Consider the following 21,054-nt stretch of genomic DNA (forward strand, 5'->3'; position numbering starts at 1 on the left):
GGATTTCCAAAATACTTGATAAGAAAATGTTGGAAGTTAGAGGTGAACTGGGATCTCTTGTAGATAAGTAAGGCAGAACAAACCTAGAGGCACAACACAAATACTTAGAGAAGTTAGAAGGGCAGATACCCTCTCAGTCTGGTCTAACATAGCAAAGGCCTTTAAAGATTGGATGCAGTTGAAGTTATTTCGATAGAAAAAACTAATAACCTCCAAATTTACCTATTCCTGTTGGATTTTCTGTTATTTGTACTAAAGCAGGGTTTTTAAAGCACTGGAAAGATTTTTATGTGTCGTTGAAATAGGCAGAGAATGATCACATCAGTGTAATGCAGAGCGTAGGAGAGCTCTACTAGCAAAGATCCTTAGCTGGAAAAAATTGTAACTTGTTTAGCATCTTAAACTGTTCAAAAAATTCTCTTTTTTTATCCTTCTGGTCTTACCTACTGCAGTTTCTGTGCGTTCTGTTGCTTTATTTTTAATACAATTTAATTGGGGGAACTATTTTTCAAGCGTTAAGCATATCATAGGCTGGTAGTTAAGATTCAGAGGTCTGGTTGATGGAATAATTTTTTAAAATCTAAACTTAGCTTCCAGATACAGATCTCTTGATGAGAAAGTTTTTACATCTTTCTGAGACTTCTGACTGAACAGCAACCTGATTTTTCTCAATTATTCTTTTTTCTAGATTGATGACACAGATGCAATGGAAGATGTGCATTCTTTACTGACAGATGTTCCACCACCTTCTGGTATAGTTAAAACCATATTTTTCTAATTTATACTGTAGGCTGCAAAATGACACAGTACAACTGGTTTTATTTAAAAAAAAAAAAAAAAAATTTCCAGAATAATAGTGAAAATACTCTTGAAGTGTTCAGCTTGTCAGAGATACCTGTGAAAAACAAGTCATTAAGCCTTTTATGGGGATTGTTGCTTATTGAAAACTGAGGTAAACAGTATTTGTGCAGTATTTTGCAGTTCACTGACTTGTATGGCTGTTGCAAATTTGTTCTTTCTTCATATTGGATCTTTTCTACTACTATACCAGTTTCTGAAGATTTTTAGGCTGAATGGCTAATTTGTAGGTTTCAGAATCAATGGAAGTAGAAATAAAGACAACAGAATGATCTTTAAGGATTTGTAACCGTGCAATGTGACATATTGGTGTTGCAATCCAAGAATGTTATTTAAAGTGAGCGATTTGCTCTTCCAGCTCTCTTGTTCAACAGGTGCATTTGTATTTTCCTTGCTTTATGATTCTGCCATACTGTCAGTTTAAATCTTTGTGTTCACTGCATTTGTAGGCTTTGCTGTTAAAAAAAGCAAAGTCCAAAATTACTTGGAATTCTGAAATCATCCATGGCATTTTTATCCAAGTCAGTATTTGTCATTTTCTGTAGGTTTGAAAGTAAGTCTTTGTTAGTAAATGATATGTATTTGCACTCAGTCTCTAGGTATATCTTTATCTGTCTATCTAAAGATAATATATATAGAAAGATATATCTATCTTTAAAGCATCTCTGTGCTGTCTATCAAAGGTTAGCTTTTTTAGCTTTCCCTATCACATTTTGAATGTTTTCTTATTTGCATCTAATTTGTCTATTAGCAGCTAGGCAGAGCAATAGTGGACTTTGGGTTGCAGTGTATCTTGATAAGAGCTAAAAAACCTCTTTGAATGCTTCTCCCTGCTCAGGACCAACGAGTCAGGAGTTTCTTGTTTTGTGCATTCCTCAAGGAGCGGTTCCACGAAGCAATCAGGGAGCTTGTCTCCCCAATTAGTACCTAGCAGGAGGTGACACGAGTTATGCGGTCTCCATCGGGAGCAACTGTCACCGGTTTCATTTCATAGAGTCATAGGATCATAGAATTGCCCAGGCCAGAAGGGACCTCCAAAGGCCATCTAGTCCGACCCCCCCGCAGTCAGCAGGGACACCCCCAACTAGACCAGGTTGCCCAGGGCCTCATCAAGCCTCACCTTGGATATCTCCAGGGATGGGGCCTCAACCACCTCCCTGGGCAACCTGTTCCAGTGCTCCACCACCCTCACAGTGAAGAACCCTCTCCTCATCTCCAGTCTAAATCTGTTCCCCTCCAGCTTGAAGCCATTGCCCCTCGTCCTGTCACTGCAGGCCTTTCTAAACAGGTTCTCCCCAGCCTTCCTGTAGCCCCCTTCAGGTACTGGAAGGCTGCTATTAGGTCTCCCCGGAGCCTCCTCTTCTCCAGGCTGAACAACCCCAGCTCCCTCAGCCTGTCCTCATAGCAGAGGTGCTCCAACCCCCTGATCATCCTCGTGGCCCTCCTCTGGACCCTCTCCATCAGGTCCATGCCTTTCCTATACTGAAGGCTCCAGACCTGCACACAATACTCCAGGTGAGGTCTCACCAGAGCAGAGCAAAGTGGCAGAATCCCCTCTCTGGACCTGCTGGCAACGCATCTCTTGATGCAGCCCAGGATGGGATTGGCCTTCTGGGCTGCAGCTGCCCACTGCCTGCTCATGTCCAGCTTCTCATCCACCAGCACCCCCAAGTCCCTTTCCTCAGGGCTGCTTTCCAATCCCTCACCCCCCAGTCTGTACTGATGGTGAGGATTGTTCTGGCCCAGGTGCAGAACCTTGCACTTGTTCTTGTTGAACCTCATGAGGTTCACCTGGGCCCACCTCTCCAGCCTGTCCAGGTCCTTTTGGATGACATCCCATCCCTCTGGTGTATCGACATTGTAGCCTCTCTCACATTCCTCAGCGTGATGACGTTTCTGGTCTTGCTTTTTGGTGGTTGAAGAAAATACTCAGAATAAAAATTTTGTAGTGAATTAATGTTTTAGAAGTGGTGAGTTCCATCTTTCCAATCCGTTTTTTTTTCCCCTTCAGTAAGAATAACAGAAAGCACGTGTTTCTTTTGTATGTTACATTGTATTCTTCAGCTGCTATGTTTGTTTTTTGAATGTTGGTCTTACTTCTGGTATTTTATTCAATATTCAAAATCACATGAAGGAAAATACTTGTAAAACATTAAGTCAGGCCATATATGTTTCTTTAAAAGTATTTTCGTATTTCATAGATTTTCCCAAATATTTTCTTCACAGGTTTTTACAGTTGCAACACAGAAATTATGCCTGGTATAAATAACTGGACACCGGAAATTCAAGTAAGGTTATTCAAAGAAAATGAAAACTTTTTTCCAAATTGTGTTGAAATGTGGTGTAGTTATTTAAATATATATTAGAGGTAAATAATTTTGAAAGAGAAGTTAAAAGGATACTCTTGTGTTAGAAATAAAAGTACTGTTTTGGTAAGAGAAATAGGCTATGAGAACCTGTTATTTTGTGTTTTTTTCCAATGCTCTTCTGTAACAGAATCTGTGACAAAAATATAAAAATTAGAAAATAATTCCAGTAAGTATGAACTTTGGGGTTTTAGGTGTTTTTAAGAGCTTGGCTAGATTTTGAAGCCTCTTAAGAGAAACAAGTTGTTGACTGTTACTTAGTGTGAGATACTGAATGATAAGATTAACAGCTTAAGATAAGTAAGAATTAGGTAAAGCCAATTCGGTGAGTAGAGAAAAATTCCATTTATAATTAAACACTTGCGGCCATGTTTGTACAACACAATTCAGTCTTCTATTGAGAGAGTTAAAACAGATCTAATGAAATGAGTTTTTACACCTAATTGACACAATGCAAGACTCTGCTTTGCAGACCCACGGCTCAAACCTGAACACCATATCACCGCACCAGCGGCAGACTCTCAGGCTGCTGGGCTTCCCTGTGTATTTGCATGTGATGTTCCATTGCTGTGTACATTATTGTACAAGATTAACATACAGTTTTCAACAGCAATTAACAAAATATGTAGCATGTAGAATGACTCCTTTATGAAGTAAGTAAAAAGAATATTGAGTATTTCGTATCTTGCTTAATAACTTGTTTCATATATTCATATACATTAGTTCACACAAAATTTGCCTTTTATTCGTAAAATTTCATGAGTAATAAGTACTGTACTTATTCTTGCTACAGTTTTTTTCCCTTTCTTTCAATGCCTCTCCTTCTTCCTTTCCCTCTCCTGCATTATTTGCCTTCTTTATGAATTAGTTTTTATTTTAATATAACATACAGGCATATATTGAAAAAAATAAAAGTGTTTTTGTTTCCAATTCAGATGTTCACAGCAGTAAGAGTATCCAGATTAAGCAACATTAACCTAACAAATCAAACCCTTAATAAGAACTTCAACGATCTCTGTGAGAATCTGTTGAAGGTAAGAATCCTATTTCAAACATTTTTTGAATTGTTCAAACGGAACCAAATAAAATCGGGCCTGTTACTGAAAATAACATTTTCTTCATAATTACTTTTCAGAATTAGACTACAAAATGTGTACTACTGGTTTGTGAGCTGCTCTACAGAGAGATTCAGCCGCCTTAATATATTTAGGATTTCCAGAGCTTTTTGACTTTGAATGAGTCCCTTGACTGATAGTGTACTATAGAAACAGAGAGATCTTCGAGTTCCAACCCCCCTGCCCTGGGCAGGGACACTTCCCACTGGACCAGGGTGCTCCAAGCCCCATCCAGCCTGGTCTTGAACATTTCCAGGGAAGGACTATCCACAACTTCTCTGGGCAGCCTGTTCCGGTGTATATAAAGACTGCTACACAGTAAATTGCATGCTATCCTGACTCTTCACACCTGTAATTCTTCATGAAAAACATTAATATGATTGGATTATTATGATTATAAATATGATTAGATGGTTTCTACTATGAAAAGAGTTTTGATCTTTAATTTCTCTGAAATAAATGATACTTTATTTTTTAGAGTAACACAAATAATGTCTTGTCTTCAACAGAGCTTGTATTTTAAACTACGATCTATGGTTCCCTGCTGCCTTTGTCATGTGAATTTTACAGTTGCTCTACCAGAGGATGAATTAGTTCAGGTAAGTAAACTGCTTCTTTTGACTTTAAGCATGTGGGCATGCCAGTTTTGGCCTTTAATTAACATTTGCTACGCAGAGTAAACTCAGGTAGGACTTGACTTACTAGTATGTGTGATGAATTCTGAAGTAAAACCTAAGGCCATAATGTTTGGTGAAGAAAAAGGATTACCTATTGAGTTCACCAGTTTTGAGAATCATAGAACTACGTGCTATTTCATGAGTGCAGTGTGTTCAACAAAGCATTTCTCTTTTACTGATACAATCACAGAATCCCATGGGGTTGGAAGGGACCTCTGGAGATCATCCAGTCCAACCCCCTGCCAGAGCAGGTCCACTCAGAGCAGGTTGCACAGGAACTTGTCCAGGCAGGTTTGGAATGTCTCCAGAGAAGGAGACTCCACCGCCTCCCTGGGCAGCCTCTGCCAGGGCTCTGCCACCCTCACAGGAAAGAAGTTCCTCCTCATGTTTAGGTGGAACTTCCTATACTCAAGTTTGTGCCCATTTCCTCTTGTCCTGTCCCTGGGCACCACTGAAAAAAGACTGGCCCCATCCTCCTGACACCCACCCTTGAAGTATTTATAGGTGTTGATCAGATCCCCCCTCAGCCTTCTCTTCTCCAGACTAAAAAGACCCAAGTCCCTCAGCCTCTCCTCATAAGAGAGATGCTCCAGGCCCCTCATCATCTTTGTAGCCTCTGCTGTCCCCTCTCCAGCAGTTCCCTGTCCTTCTGGAACTGGGGAGCCCAGAACTGGTCCCAGTGCTCCAGATGGGGCCTCCCCAGTGCGGAGCAGAGCAGAGGGGCAGGATGACCTCTCTCTACCTGCTGGTCACGCTCTTCTTGATGCCCCCCAGGATGCCATTGGCCTTCTTGGCCACAAGGGCCCATTGCTGGCTCATGGTCATCCTGTTGTCCACCAGAACTCCCAGGTCTTTCTCCTCAGAGCTGCTCTCCAGCAGGTCACCCCCAACCTGTCCTGGTGCAGGGGGTTATTCCTCCCCAGGTGCAGCACCCTGCACTTGCCCTTGTTAAATTTCATTAGGTTTCTCTCGGCCCAGCTCTCCAGCCTGTCCGGGTCTCTCTGGATGGCCTTCTGGGGTGTCAGCCACCCCTCCCAGTGTTGTGTCATCAGCAAACTTGCTGAGGGTAAAGCTCAAACTTGCTGAAGGTACGTTCCATCCCTTCGTCCAGGTCATTGAAGCTCAAACTTGCTGAGGGTACATTCCATCCCTTCGTCCAGGTCATTGATGAATATATTGAAGAGGACTGGACCCAGTACTGACCCCTGGGGAACACCAATTGTTACAGACCTCCAGCTGGATTCTGTGCCCCTAATCACAACCCTCTGGGTTCTGTCTTTTAGCCAGTTTTCAATCCACTGACGGTTTTTTTAAATGTCAATTCACCAAGAAAGAGGGAAAGAACTGATGAACAAAATCATGAATGTGGGACAGACACTGTCAGGTGTATGTTTTAAGAACAGACCTTAGTATTACTTTTTATGCTCTGATGTTAAGGGTTGATAATATGTCTGCTTAGATGATTTTCTTTTTTCCCTGTTACTGGTCTATGGAAAAAGCTGGCTTGTTTGAAAAATTATTTTTGCAGATTGCGTGAGAGATGGAGTTACCTAATGTGCCATATATTTCTGATTTGCAGATTGCAGTCACAGCTGTTGCAATTACATTTGACAAAAACCAAGCGTTACAAGCCAATAAAGCCCCTACAGAAAAATCACAGCAAAGAGGTAAAAGTTGGGAGGCATGTAAAGATAAGAGATAATATGTAATGAGTCTACATTTTCATTTCAGTTCCATATACACATTTTTAAGGGGAGATTCTATGAAATCATAAAGCCATAATACAGAGTTATTTAGAGTTTGTGTATGTGACCTCCAGCAGGATGACTTACTTGTGATGTATTAGGTATTTGCTTTATGTAATCAACAAACTTACGATAACGTAAAAAAAATAATTGGTATTTCCTTATTCCATGTAGCATCTTTCTTTAAATATATTTCTTTAAGGAATTAGAGATTTTCCATTATGAATTTTCCATTGATTTTGAAACGTGGTATAAGTCATTAGAGAATACTTGTTCTTATAAGTGGCAAATTTTGTCTTTACTTCAGAAGGCAGAAAATAAATTATTCATGATACTTGAAAAAAAAAAGTCCAAAAAACCCCTTAAGTAGGTCAGTAATATTTTTGGAGATGAGTGAAGCATATAGCATTATGGAAGGAATAGAAGAGACTACTGTAATCTGCATATGTCATCTTGCTGGTGAAGCACCATCTTGCACTAGAAATTGATGTGTGCAATCTGGAGATGGGGATTTAGACAGAACGTTGAAAATACTCCATTATGAAGAATGGAACTGGGTATTAGAACAGAGCCATGTGCTTCTAAAACATTAGTTATACCTTAGTTTTTCAGTGGTAACAGTTAAATTGTTTGTTTTCTTTTAAGTGAAATAAATCCAATGGTACTTTTTACCAGAACATATAGCTAACTCGGGTCCAACTGCAGAATCAAATCTAAAATGCATGAATTGACTTCATGTGTTTTCCTGAAAATACTAAATCAAATCCTGTTCAAGGGAACGCAAATTCTGTTCAATTTTGCAGCTGGATTTATTGTCAGACATTCGACAGTTCACACAGAACTGCATCACTGTGTGCATACGCTGAAAAAAATCTGGTCCAGTCAGACCTGACTAAATTGAATCTGTAGTGATTATTATTACTGACAAATGCATTTTGGGGATTAATTATCAATCAGGTCTGTTTTCTTTGTTGAAGCATCTACAGACAATGAAGAGCAGCTACAGTTTCCATTGGAACTTTGCTCAGATCCCCTTGCTTCTCAACCATTCTCACCATCTAAAGGTCAGTTAAATGGACAAATGCTAAACTTTTTTTTTTTTTTACTGATTTTGAGTTCTGCTCTCTTATTTAAAATAGCTGTACTTTCACATGCTTTAAATATTCTTTGATAGCTAGGCATAATAGGTACATTCACTCCTGAAGTCAAATTTATTGAGGGTGACATAAGATGGGTTGACTAATCATTCTAGATATATTCTTTTGTAGATTTCCTGTAGTTCTACTGTCTTTGCATTTAGAGTATTGAAAATGCTGCAGAGCACTGTGTGCTGGATGTCATTTAACTTAAAGAATTATAAACTATTTAATAATTAGGCTTGTCTCACACTGCTTTGCTTCTGTAAATGGCCCATGTAAAATAACTCCAGGTATTGTCAACCTCAAATAATTAATCTCATAGTTTTCATGGTGTGAAATACTTTATCTAGCAAATATTGGTTGTTCAGCAGAGCAAAACTGAATGTTTGTTTTTTTGTTTTTTTTTTTTAAGTGAAAATTTTAAGTGAATGGAGCCTATGCTTGTGTAGTGGACAATTTGGGTAGTGCGGCACATTTTACCTGTTCAACAGTGAAAAGAGCTGCTTTATTTTACCTGAGATAGAGCAGCATTTCAAGAATGGTTGTCATAATTCTTCTATGACTGTATGAACAATTAGGTCATCGTTTGTTGAATTTACCTTTACTTCCTTCTCTGTTGTTTGATTATCTACCACCAAAATGCTTAGTCCCAGGAAATTTAGCATTATGGTAAATGTTCTTTAACTAAAGTGTTAAAGAGCTCCCTTTTTTTGCCCGTTACGTAAGTTGTATAAAGGAGGGTGCCTACCACATTTACTTAGATTTTCAGAGGCCAGTTTAATTTCAGCAGGGATATTCTTATTGCTTTGGTTTTTCTTTTTATTTTTCGTTTCTGTGTGTTTACCTTCTACTGAAGTAACATTCTGATACTGTTAAACCTCAAGTACCTGCACTGCTCCAAACTGAATTTTTTTCCAATTCCCATTTTAAAAAAATTATAATTCACTGCTTGCAGCGGGGAAGGCAGATTTTTCTTTACACGAGAGCGACAAATTTCAAGCATTATTTCCCAAAGCACCATAAAAGAGCTGCCAAGAATGAGAGGTTTGGATTGGTTTTGTCTTCCAGTCAACCCTGATTTTGAAGTTTGTGCAAAGCCTGGGGATCTCCCAGGTTGTTTGCAAGAAACCTGCCCCATGAGCTCCAGTGACCCATTCCCAAACCTCTCTGACTCGCAGCACCTGAACTGGCTGCACCCACAAAACACCCCATGATGGGGCAAAAACCACACTAAATGGGTGCGAAAGCCAAAGAGAAATAATTTTGCCTCCTCCAGACTTTTGCTCTCTACCATGAGTGGTCAGGAGCTGCCTCCTCTGCCCTGAAAAGCAAAAGCTTCCACGAACATCTCCAGGACCAGGGTTTTGGTGGTTTTCCCCCAGGTTTCTTTAACATCTGCTGCTGCTTTTTGGTCACGTCTTGTCCTGATGCAGCCTCTCAGCAAGAACAGGCTTTGCTGGGACTGAGCCTGGCCCTGCATTTCGGTCACAGCCCTGAGGCCACAGCCTGGCTATATTATTAGATCCTTGGAAGCATTGATAAGGTCTCCCCTCAGCCTTCTCTTCTCCAGGCTCAAGAGCCCCAGCTCTCTCAGCCTTTCCTCATCAGGGAGATGCTCCAGTCCCTCAATCATCTTTGTTTGCCTAGTCCATGCCTTTGGTGGATGCGTTGCCATCCACCTGCCTTTTCCGTGATTTCTGGATTAAACCCAACCTGAGCAACCCCCATCAGTGTAACCACCCTAATAATATAGCCTCCCTCAACCCACCCAATAATATGTTAAAAAGAGGAGCTATCTAAGAATTTCCGACTGAGGCCTTTGTGACTGTCAGTAGACGGTGCTGCTTTTCCAATGAGCAGTGACCACTAGAGGGCAGCCTGTTCACCTACATCACTGTTCCTCATGTTCCTCATGTTCCTCACATTCCAGGGCCTCTCTTTGGAGGCTTTCAACCACCTCATTATTTCATCTCTCATTTCTTCACAAGTAGACTCGAGGTTTCAGTGCAGTTAAGTTCACTTAGCAGCTTATTTAATACATTGACACTTTTTTTAACATACTTTTCTGTAAGATTGTTAGTTAAAACATATTTTTATATAACCTTATGCATAATGACTGTTGGTAAATGATCATATTATGATTTGCAAGACAGATTTAGTAAAGTCAATTATTTATACCGATTTATTATGTGCTATCAAAGAGCGTAGTATAATATATAGAAGTTTTTTTCCTTCTATTTTACTCTAAATTTTTTTTTTTTATAAGAAGAAAGCTGTTGTCCTGTACTACATGACTCTGCTCATATATTATCTGAATGGAATTAATTTTGTCTTCCTAGAAGCCCTGGAGGGTGCAAGTTCCCACACAGGTATTCCTGCTCCTCAGAGAGGTGAGTTCACTTCATTTAGCCATATGCCAGAACAGACTGAGCATTCTTGGGGTATTGGTATACTCTTTTTGGATGCGTTTTAATCCAGGAAGTGTTTACTAGTTAACTGAGAATGCATGCTCTGGTGTGGCTTAATGACATCATAATATTTTGATGTGGTTTTATAATTACAAAAGTCAGATTTGTTAATAACAGCAGTGTGTCTCTGTCAGATATATTGGTATCACTTTATCTGACAGAAAATTAGTTCTCTGGGAGAGAGCTTTTTTTGCTTGTCTTAATTTGAAGTTAGCATGTGATCCTTCCGTTTCTTCAGGGTAATGAAGAAACGGTGTTTGCAAAACTTTTTTTTTTTTTTAATTTTATTTTAAAGATACGCAAACACCCCTGCAACTAATACCCAAAGTCATAGCAGAAACAACTCTACTTCTCGGTGTAATGATAAGGGGGGGAGGTGCTGGGGGGAGGAGTACAGTGTTTTGTAAGGAAAATCAAGTTGTTTCAAACGGAGGTGTTGTTTCAGCTTGTGACTCTTATCCTCACCACCAAACCTTGTTTTTTTTCCAGTCTGTAGGTTAGATGTTGGTGAAGATAGTTAGGAAGTACAAATCACAATCAGCAGCTTTTCGTGAGGAAAAAAATAGCAATGCAAATGAAAACTAAACAAGGCTTAAATAAATTTAAAGAAGCCAGAACTTAAGAACTAAAATGAGATTTTAAAAAAACCATAATCTAGCATAAGTCATTAATGACTGTATTTGCATGTTTTTTCAGTGATGAAGTCCCAGTCAGGCAGTTGGTTCACAGCTGGGACATCACCAGAAATCGGTACCCGGGTTTGGACGAGTCCAAACCTCTACTGTAACTTTTCCTTTAAACAGACCTGGAAAGGGATGTTTGTTCTCTCTCAGACACAAATAAATTGCTTCCTCAAAAGGAGCATTGAGATGAGCAAGAGACATCATCCATATTTTTTTTTCTTTGTTTTTTCTTTTGTTTTTCTGTCTGTGTTTTCAGCAACGTCAATTGATTACAGTTCCTTTGCAGACAGATGCAACAGCTGGATAGAGCTCATTAAACTGAAAGCTCAGACCATAAGGCGCGGATCAATTAAGACAAGTAGGCGGCTGTTTCTACCACGTTATGATAATCTGAGACATATCTCTGATTTCCCAGTGGTGAATAGTGGAGTTTCCTGCCCAGCAATAGTCCTGCAGATCACATGTAGAACCAATACCCGAGTGTGAAAACTGCCGACATTGTTAATGTCTTTGTAAGCCAATACAGGGTTTGTGTACCAGTATCATAAAAAGCAAAATGTAGTATTTCTGTTCACTTAGTAAAAATTAGTTCTCAATAAATGTGTACGCCTACTAATTATATAACATACACTGCATGGATGTAGGTGTATGTATGATCTTGGAAAATTTTTGGTGAGAAACAGGAAGCAATCACCAAGGCAATGGTCAAGGCAATGGTCACTAAATTAGCAAGTGGTGAGTTATTTTTCAGTAGTTCTTTGGCCACAGGTCTGACTATCTTGCTTAAATTAGCAGAGATTAATATCTGTTTTAATGGAAAATGCTGCACTGGGGAAACACAACAACTTTCACACTTCCTATAATTTGTTCCTCCGGCAGAATACATATTTCAAAATGTTGGCACTTTTTTCTTTACCTTCACTTTATAACTGATTGTTGTATGTGCAGCTACTCGCCTCAATGTTTTCCTTTGCAGGAATGCCACTCTTCCAAATAAATTCCATTTCAGCTTTTTGTCTCCTTTTGCATGCATTGCATGATAATTTCCTTTCTCACATGGTATGGCTGAGCATCACAGGCAGCTGAATGTTGTCACCAAGCTATTTGGAAACCATAAAGAAGAGTTTTTGTGTTTTGAGAAACAGTAATAGATCGTACTTGATAGTTACTTTCTATTCTTTTTTTTCCCCATCTTTTTAGCTGCTTCGCTTGATAAAGCAAGTCCATTGGCTGAGGGATACTTAAAGCACCGTTCTTTTCCATCGTGCGCCAACTCTACCGTCTCAGTTGTTAAGATGACACCTCTTTCTTTTCTACCTGGGGCAAAAATAACTAAATATCTTGGGATAATCAACATGTTTTTTATACGAGAAACCACTTCTTTGCGTGAGGTGAGCTGTATATCAGGGTTTAGTACTTTTTGTTAACAATAATAATCAAAGGTAAGTATCTGAAGATGTTTGAGTTGAGGTATGGTCAGCAGCACCTCAAAATGTCAAGAGACATTTTGTCACTTGAGGGTAGGTGCTGAGATGGGAGGGTAAGTTGCATTGCACTGCTCTTGTCATGGAGCATATAGAGCTGTGTTGTGTTTGGAAATGTTAGGAAGGGCTTACTTCACCATTGCCACGTTGTTGAATTTGGTTATAACGCTAAACCAAAGAGTTCTTAAACAGAACTGCTTGGAAAAAATAGGTTTGTGGCCAACAATTCTATTTGGGATTGTTTGAATCCAAAACTGAGATTAATTTAAATGCCAAAAAATAAATAAATCCATTCTTATCTCATTTATCAATCTCAATGATGAACTTTCACAATGTATGTGAATTTTAGAATTATTTGGTTAATACAAGTCTTCCTGTATCGTATCAGCATACGTAGTTATCTATTACCTTCTGTGCGTTCTCAGTGACGTAGTAAAAATCAGCGTAGTAGTTATATATTACCTTCTGTGCGTTCTCAGTGACGTAGCTCTGTGTGATGAACACCTAAAAGGCTTAGAGGGTGTAGCTAGTGATACTCAAACAGTGACCTTCAGTCTGCATCTGGACAATAGATACTCCTTTGAGCATGAGCATACTCCTTTCAAGACAGGTTACTTACTTTTTTCATGTCCTTTTGGAAAGTAGCTGCATCCTTCTGCTACAACTTCTGGCCACAGCAAAAGAATGGACCTCTTGCCTGATTTGTCAGTGCCCTTTCTTGCTAATTACACATTGGTACAATTACATAGCAGATTTCAAGAAAAATGATCAGCCTTTACAAAATGAGTTGCGAGCTCCCTAGAGAAACTGTGGTCAGGTAGACATCTGGTTTGCATCTTGCAAGTTATGACCTCTTTTAACTTGAGAAATCTGTGTGAAATGGACAACATTTTCAAAAGTAGGTGCGTGGTATCACCAGGGAAGTGGTGACACGACATTTCTGTACTAGCGGCAGCTTCTGCAGATGCAAATTAAACAGCTGATAAGGAAGCTTCAGTAATTGGGATAGCAGATCTCAGCAGAGGTAGGTTGCTCAAGTATTTGATTCAACTCCTTCATGAGGTTTGGTGGATGGTTGCACAGTTTCTGTGGTACTGTCAGTGTGCTGTTTCCAGCAGGTACTTTAAATCTCTCTGAGCTGCACAGGCTGAGTCGCAAACTCATGATATCCAACTTGAGCCATGTGGTTTAGATTCTACAGAAAAATAATTAGCAGTGTTTCTGTTCGTATTGGTTTATGGTTTGTTTATGGTAGTTTACAGAATATTGAAGCCCTATGAACTCTTTCATAAGCTGAAGTATATACCAGATACTGTGCTTCAGAAATTAATGATAATTATAAATCTGGTTTATCCATTGCTCTTAGGTTTTGCCATTAATGGGTGGATATTTATAATCTTTCACATCTCGTCATCAAATTTTGTATTAGGCTTATAATATTACAGATTTTTTTTCCCATCAGTTAAAAAAACACTTGGACAAAATCACAGTTTCATGAGGAATGACAAACTTGTATTGAAATTTTGATTTCTGGTAGTAGTTGACTTCACTCACACCTTATGCTTGGATTAGTGAAGTTACACTTGCCTTTTGTTAATTTTCATCCACAGGATTTGTTCCCAATATCTTCATGAGTCTGTTCAGTGTAGCTTATACTTTTTGCAGTAGATATGAGGACAGTCTGTATTTGTTGAAGTTCAGCTTAGTCCCTTCTCCTGCCCACCCCAATGGGGGTAGCTCATTTTCCCCAATGGCATGTGCACATGTGGGAAGTCCAGTGGTTTTGCCTTCCACTTTCATTTTGAAATATTATAGATACTTTGAACCAATATTGAGCTCTGTTTCATGAGTTTCTTTCCTTAGGTTTTTTTTCCTGTGTTTTTTTTTTGTTTGGTTGGTTGGTTGCCTGGTTTTTGTGTGTTGGGTTCCACCCCCCACCCCAATGTAGTTGCTCACACTCTTTTATAAAGATTGCCTAGAAAAAACCCATGCTTCGTTGTTTTCCTCCTCCTCCTTTCTCAGCCACTTAAATCACTCAGCTTGGAACCGGAGAAGTAAAAACGCCCCCTGAGCACCATCAAGTCAAAAAACTTCACTAAAGGGGATGGCCAGAAGTTCTTTTAGGCTTCAAGGAGAGAAAAACAAAACTTGAATAGCTTTCTTGTCAAGTCTCTGTCTGTTGCTTACTTTGTGCTTTGAGGGATTATTTCTTCAGTAAATGTTGAGAACTAATGACAGTCATTAGCATACATGAAGTTGCAGTGGCCAGAGGTAGTGGCCACTCCTTACCAGTAATTTCCAAGAAGTCTAAATCTCTTTTAATCCTCAGTAGAAATTATTCTTTATCTGCTTGCTAGTTATCAAAAAAAAAAAAAAAAAAGGTTGTATCCTTCCTGCTGAAAGAAAAAAGTCATTATTCAACTGTCATTGGAATATTAAATGTTCCTGCAGAGGTGTAGAAATATCTGAAAAGTATGACTGTATGTAAAATACTGACTGCAAATAATTCCAGTCACAAATGAATAACCTGCTTATCATTCTTCTCCTCAGACCGTTAGTTCCATTGGTCTGATTTTTAACTGTGGCCCATTCAACAGTGAATAGCTTTTAAGTTCATACAGTATACCAGTTAGGATTTACTGAAATATTCGGCTCATAAAAATGTAAGAAAAGTATTCAGCATTTTGTAGCTATGCCTTATGTAAAATACATATTTTATTTTCTTTTCCCCATTTTAGGAGGGTGGTGTCAGTGGTTTTCTCCATGCTTTTATTGCTGAAGTATTTGCAATGGTGAGAGCTCACGTTGCAGCTTTAGGGGGGAATGCAGTTGTCTCCTACATAATGAAGCAGTGTGTTTTCATGGAAAATCCAAACAAAAATCAGGTAAATTATGAAATAACAGTACTCTTGTGATTAGTGTGACACATTTTATATATTTAAAAGACAACAACCCTGTAGAGCCGTGTTTAACGCTTCTGGATCTCTGGTCATAATGTTTGTTTGAAGAAGCCAAGAGCATTCTTGAACACAGGAGTTAACACAAAATTATGCATATGCTTCATAAATACCCAAATGGGTAACAATACTAAGTTCACTAGAATGAATTAAATTGCAGGAAACGGCTGAACAGTAGTGCTGACCTCACTTAGCTTTGCTGATGTTGCAGTGTTAGGATTTTCATCCTAGCCCCATGTAGAAATAACTGAGTTGCTGCTATAATATGCTCCATTTTGGACATAAAGGGTCAAAACTTTATTAATAAATATGACAATGTACTATATTCATACATGAAATATATTCAAAACAGTAGTGGCATCAAGTACAGCTACCCAGGTATTTAATTTGTAACGGTCTTAGGAGAATCTGTCTACATTTTTAATAGCACACAAGCGAGTGGATATAAAAGGTATGGCAGAGATTGCCTCACTAATAAATTCTCATAATTTGTCCTTCTTTCTGTTATCTGTGTAGTTGTATCTAGCAGATTAAGTCAACATAAAATGTGTTGTTATTATTTAGTTGGGTAACTCTGTGTTATCTTTTCTTTTCTCCCCAGGCTCAGTGTTTGATAAATGTCAGTGGTGATGCAGTCATCTTTGTACGTGAATCCGAGTTGGAAATGCTGCCAGCACAACCCTCTACAGTCACTTCACAACCCACCAGTTCCACAGGAGATGTCACAACGTGAAGACAGAAAAATCAAACAGTCTCTGCCAAATGTAAAGATTATTTAAAATGTGGGAATGTTTAGGTTTGCATCTTCAAAATCACTATCTCTCCATAACATTCGTAGCCAAAATCCAAGACAATCGCTATACTTTGTCCTTTAACTTTATGTCAGGGCAGCATATTAGCAGGTAAGCTCTGAGTCTGGTGTTGGGATTACAGGCCTCTGTGAAATCTAGACAATAGGAAAAGCACTGATACGAGAGTACAGATTAAATTAGGAGGTATCCCGTGGAACTGTGAAAGGAAACTAACATTCTGTTGCATTTTTCAGCTGTTCAACCGGACCATGATCAGTTGTAATTCAGAACTGTTTCTGAGTTTGCATGTTGTGTTAGCTGATTCTCAACTCAGTTTAAGAAATGAGAGGGGTTTGGGTTGGGTGAGAGATAACTGAGAAGCCTCTATTAGTGACCTTTGCCAAAGGTGCAGGAGATTTGCATGCAGGTTAAGAAAGTGTGGGATGAACTCTGAACATACCTGAGATCGCAGACCATGAAAAGGAAGAAGCAGCACCAAGAAGTCACAGGTAGAATTTCTGCACACTGAAATTTCATGTTTTGAAAAAAATATATTTCAACTGTTTGTGAACTGCTGATTTTTTTTTTAATTACTACTATACAGCACATGTTTCAGGTTTTTTTTTTGTTGGTTGTTTTTGTTTTTAAAAAAGGTGGCAAACCATGATGCAGTGTTCCTAGTTATCCCTGTGGTTAAAAAAAAATAAGAACAAAAAGTTCCAAAGTAAGTTCGGTGCTATTATAAGATGTTTGCTTCGACATTGCCAAAACAGATCTTTGTTGTTGTTGTTGTTGTATTATCAGATTCTGTGAAAGAGTTGTCCTGAGGCTCATTTTCTTAAGGCATGATCTCTTGCAAGGGTGACATAGACTGTCCTCCAGCAGTGGTTACAGAGCGGTACCCTCCAGCCTGCTTTCCATTGAACAAGTTGGAAATGCCTGGCTGATTAGAGATTGATGTACCTTTTGTGATGCTCATTTCTGGAAGTTGGGTTTCTTGGGTTTAGATTTTTTATTTCCCGGTACAATAGCTGGGAAATGAGGGTTACTGCAAAGAAAGGAAATTTGTCATTTCCAGTAAATGTCCGAAAGGCAACGATATTCTAATGTAAAAAAAAGGCAAAATTTGATCTGAAGATGCATTCTTACTTAATTCTGACAATACCGTACGTGGAACTTGAACAAAGGTGTAAACTTGAATGTAAATACTCTGCTTAGTGTTGAAATTAAGCAATGGCATGGTTATTTGTTAAAACGAATCATTTCATTGTAAATGAGCATGAAAATCATTCTTGCACAATAAATTTCTGTATAAAATTTTATGGGTTTTTATATGTGTAATAGTTAAATGTGTATGCTGGATACATATTAAAGATATCCCACCCCCGTTGTCCTCAGAGGAACGTTTTTTGTACAGAATGTTACAACCTGATTATTGAAAAATTGGAGAGTTAATTGTCTTTATATTTAAAGTGTTTGAATTGGGTGCTTACCAGAACACTTTACTCATACAGTTAATTGTCTTTCTAAATTCTGTAGCTGTTGTGACCAAAGCTGCCATAAATTAAGTTGCCTGTAAATAGTTGCAGCTCTCTTGATTATTTTGCAAGGCTAATCTTGCTGCCTTTGAAGCTGATGGCAGAATATTAATAACTTAAGAAGGTCTTGGATCTGGCACAAGAAGTTGTTTTTAGCAGAAGTATTCAGATGGAAATATTCTCTGAAGTAGCACATTAAAGTAGCTGTTCTTGATTATTTTTGTTTGTTTTCTGGGTTGGTTGGGGTTTTTTTGGTAGCTTCTCTGGTAGTATTAATGCCTTCTTTTCATTTCTGGCTTTTTAAAAGGTCACGTTTTTTTCTAGTGTGTTTCATTAGACGTAGAGGAGCAGCTTTCTCATCTAGAAATTTTCAATCTTCTCTAATTACTCCAGAAATGACAAACATGTTTTTTAACTCTTACTAATTGGGATTTAGATTTTCTTAATTGGTCCAGCTCGATGAATTTAACCTGTAGGAAGTTGTACACTTAAATTGCTTTGGAGTTTTTTGTCTTCTTTCCAATGTAAAAAAAAAAAAGGGGGGGGGGGAAGGGACACTTTACTCATACAGTTAATTGTCTTTCTAAATTCTGTAGCTGTTGTGACCAAAGCTGCCATAAATTAAGTTGCCTGTAAATAGTTGCAGCTCTCTTGATTATTTTGCAAGGCTAATCTTGCTGCCTTTGAAGCTGATGGCAGAATATTAATAACTTAAGAAGGTCTTGGATCTGGCACAAGAAGTTGTTTTTAGCAGAAGTATTCAGATGGAAATATTCTCTGAAGTAGCACATTAAAGTAGCTGTTCTTGATTATTTTTGTTTGTTTTCTGGGTTGGTTGGGGTTTTTTTGGTAGCTTCTCTGGTAGTATTAATGCCTTCTTTTCATTTCTGGCTTTTTAAAAGGTCACGTTTTTTTCTAGTGTGTTTCATTAGACGTAGAGGAGCAGCTTTCTCATCTAGAAATTTTCAATCTTCTCTACTCCAGAAATGACAAACATGTTTTTTAACTCTTACTAATTGGGATTTAGATTTTCTTAATTGGTCCAGCTCGATGAATTTAACCTGTAGGAAGTTGTACACTTAAATTGCTTTGGAGTTTTTTGTCTTCTTTCCAATGTAAAAAAAAAAAAGGCGGGGGGTGGTAAGTGTGTGCAAATCCATCCCCATTTGGAAGATCAGACCTCATATGTTTCTTGGAGGCAAAAAAAGGATCATATAAACATAAGAAATGTTTATGGGGAAGTTAGTAGAACTATGTAAGGACAGGAAAACTAAAACACAAGTTAAAAATTCCAGTCAGTGCAGAAAACACCTTGGAGGAGCTGTGTGCCTACAACTTTGGCTGATTTAGGTTCCTGGCTGGGTTAAGAATGACTGAAAAGCAAAGGTACCTCATTAGTTAATGACTTTTACCCCTCTAAGTCATGACGTGTAACACACAGTTTGGATTGTGGGAGAATCCTGGAAGTTTCTGCTGAGATGGGAGCAGTTAATACAAGATGCCTTTTTTTACTGGCGTGGGACTTGGACTGTGGGGCCGTGAGTGGAACCGTTTGAGGTATTTGTGGCTCAAAGGGACGTTGCTTTGTCAGGAATTTCCTCTGAGAAACAGGTCTCTGGGGGCAGGAGCTGATGCGACTCCCTTGGATGGGTTTTGGCTGGGATAGAGGTCGTTTTCTTTGGAGCAGCCTGCGTTTTGGGATAGTGACCAAGGCAGCCATGTAAGATGATTCAAGGATTGGAGCATCTCCCTGATGAGGAGAGACTGAGAGAGCTGGGACTCTTTAGTCTGGAGAAGAGAAGGCTGAGGGGAGACCTTATCAACGCCTACAAGTATCTCAAGGGAGGGTTGAAGGAGGAGGGAGCCAGACTCTTTTCAGTGGTTCCCACTGAGAGGACGAGGGGCAACGGGCACAAGGTGGACCATAAGAGGTTCCACTCAAATATGAGGAGAAACTTCTTCACGGTGAGGGTGACAGAGCCCTGGCAGAGGCTGCCCAGGGAGGGTGTGGAGTCCCCTTCCTTGGAGATTTTCAAGACCCGCCTGGATGCTCCTGAGTAACATGCTCTGACAAGCTCTGGGCAATCCTGCTTCAGCAGGGGAGTTGGACTAGATGATCTCTATGGTCCCTTCCAACTCTAAAAAAAATTCAGTGAAAATTCAGTAAGGACAGGGATGTTTTAGCTGTTGCAAACTGAGCGGTGATTGCACAGGGTCAAGGCTTTCTGCGAGTAGACGAGGGTGGACAAGAAGGCTGGGGGGGAAGGCAGCCAGGAGAGCTGACCCAGGCTGACCAAAGGGGTGTCCCACACCCAGCAGCTCTTGCTCAGCAGTTGTTCACCCAGGGTTGCTGTTGTGTGGGGACTGGCACTGGTGGGCTGGTGTGGTGTCTGGCTGCCAAGGGGGCTAACCCATGGTACTGCTCCTTTCTCTTGACTTGAGGAATCCAAGTTGGCTGAGGGAAGACCTTCTCGCTCTCTCCAACTCCCTGAAAGGAGGGTGTAGCTCGGGGGGAGTCGGTCTCTTCTCCCAAGGAACAGGCGATGGGACAAGAGGAAATGGCCTCAAGTTGCACCAGGGGAGGTTCAGACTGGACATCAGGAAAGAATTTTACCCGGAAAGGGTTATTAAACCTTGGAATGGGCTGCCCAGGGAAGGGGTTGAGGCACCATCCCTGGAGGTGTTCAAAAGATGGGTTGGGGGTTATTTTTGTATGGTTTTATTTTGGGGGTTTTTTTAATCAGGGTTATGTTGATGGTTGGACTAGATGATCTTGAAGGTCCCTTCCAGCCTAGACAATTCTATGATTCTGGGGCTCTTCCCTCCACGTGTGGGCTAACTTTCTTCCCAGGCTTTCCAGAAGTCAGCTGTATGAACCCTGCCTGGTGTGAGAGCGAGCTGGGCTGCTGTTCTTCCTCCTTACAAGTGTCCCCACCAGGTAAGGCTTTTCATGGTTACACCTCCAGCCCTTCACAAAACCAGCTGGTGCCGTTTCTCCGATGGATGGTTGAAGTAAGGGAGGTGCAGAGGTGTGAAGCAGCACACCAGGGTTGTGCTGGGGGCCGGTGGGAGAAGGAGGTCTCTCTCCAGGTGTCAAAATGTGAGTACAGTGTGACCAACCAGAGGGGGCTGAAGGCAGGTTTACGTGGTGCTGGGTCTGTTGTCGTTGTACCTACGTGGTGAAAGCGTTGCCTGAGAAATGGACCTTAGTCTGCACCCATACAGGTGGAGTT

The 21,054-nt window shown here is 39.8% G+C and overlaps 1 protein-coding gene across 1 annotated transcript in view; it reads left to right on the forward strand.

Annotated features, from left to right (window-relative positions):
* Positions 1-17,680, forward strand: part of C2CD5 (C2 calcium-dependent domain containing 5) — a 71,105-nt gene extending 53,425 nt beyond the window's left edge. Inside the window, exons 19-29 of the mRNA XM_014959542.1 lie at positions 689-752; positions 3,085-3,146; positions 4,160-4,258; positions 4,849-4,938; positions 6,596-6,683; positions 7,739-7,825; positions 10,240-10,290; positions 11,308-11,409; positions 12,252-12,442; positions 15,274-15,420; positions 16,094-17,680. Of these exons, the coding sequence (XP_014815028.1) occupies positions 689-752; positions 3,085-3,146; positions 4,160-4,258; positions 4,849-4,938; positions 6,596-6,683; positions 7,739-7,825; positions 10,240-10,290; positions 11,308-11,409; positions 12,252-12,442; positions 15,274-15,420; positions 16,094-16,225 (1,113 nt within the window). The 3' untranslated portion in view covers positions 16,226-17,680. The remainder of the gene's footprint in view (positions 1-688; positions 753-3,084; positions 3,147-4,159; positions 4,259-4,848; positions 4,939-6,595; positions 6,684-7,738; positions 7,826-10,239; positions 10,291-11,307; positions 11,410-12,251; positions 12,443-15,273; positions 15,421-16,093) is intronic.
* Positions 17,681-21,054: the final 3,374 nt, after the last annotated feature.

Source organism: Calidris pugnax, unplaced genomic scaffold (genome assembly GCF_001431845.1).
Source record: "Calidris pugnax isolate Ruff unplaced genomic scaffold, ASM143184v1 scaffold316, whole genome shotgun sequence".
Taxonomy (NCBI): Eukaryota; Metazoa; Chordata; class Aves; order Charadriiformes; family Scolopacidae; genus Calidris; species Calidris pugnax.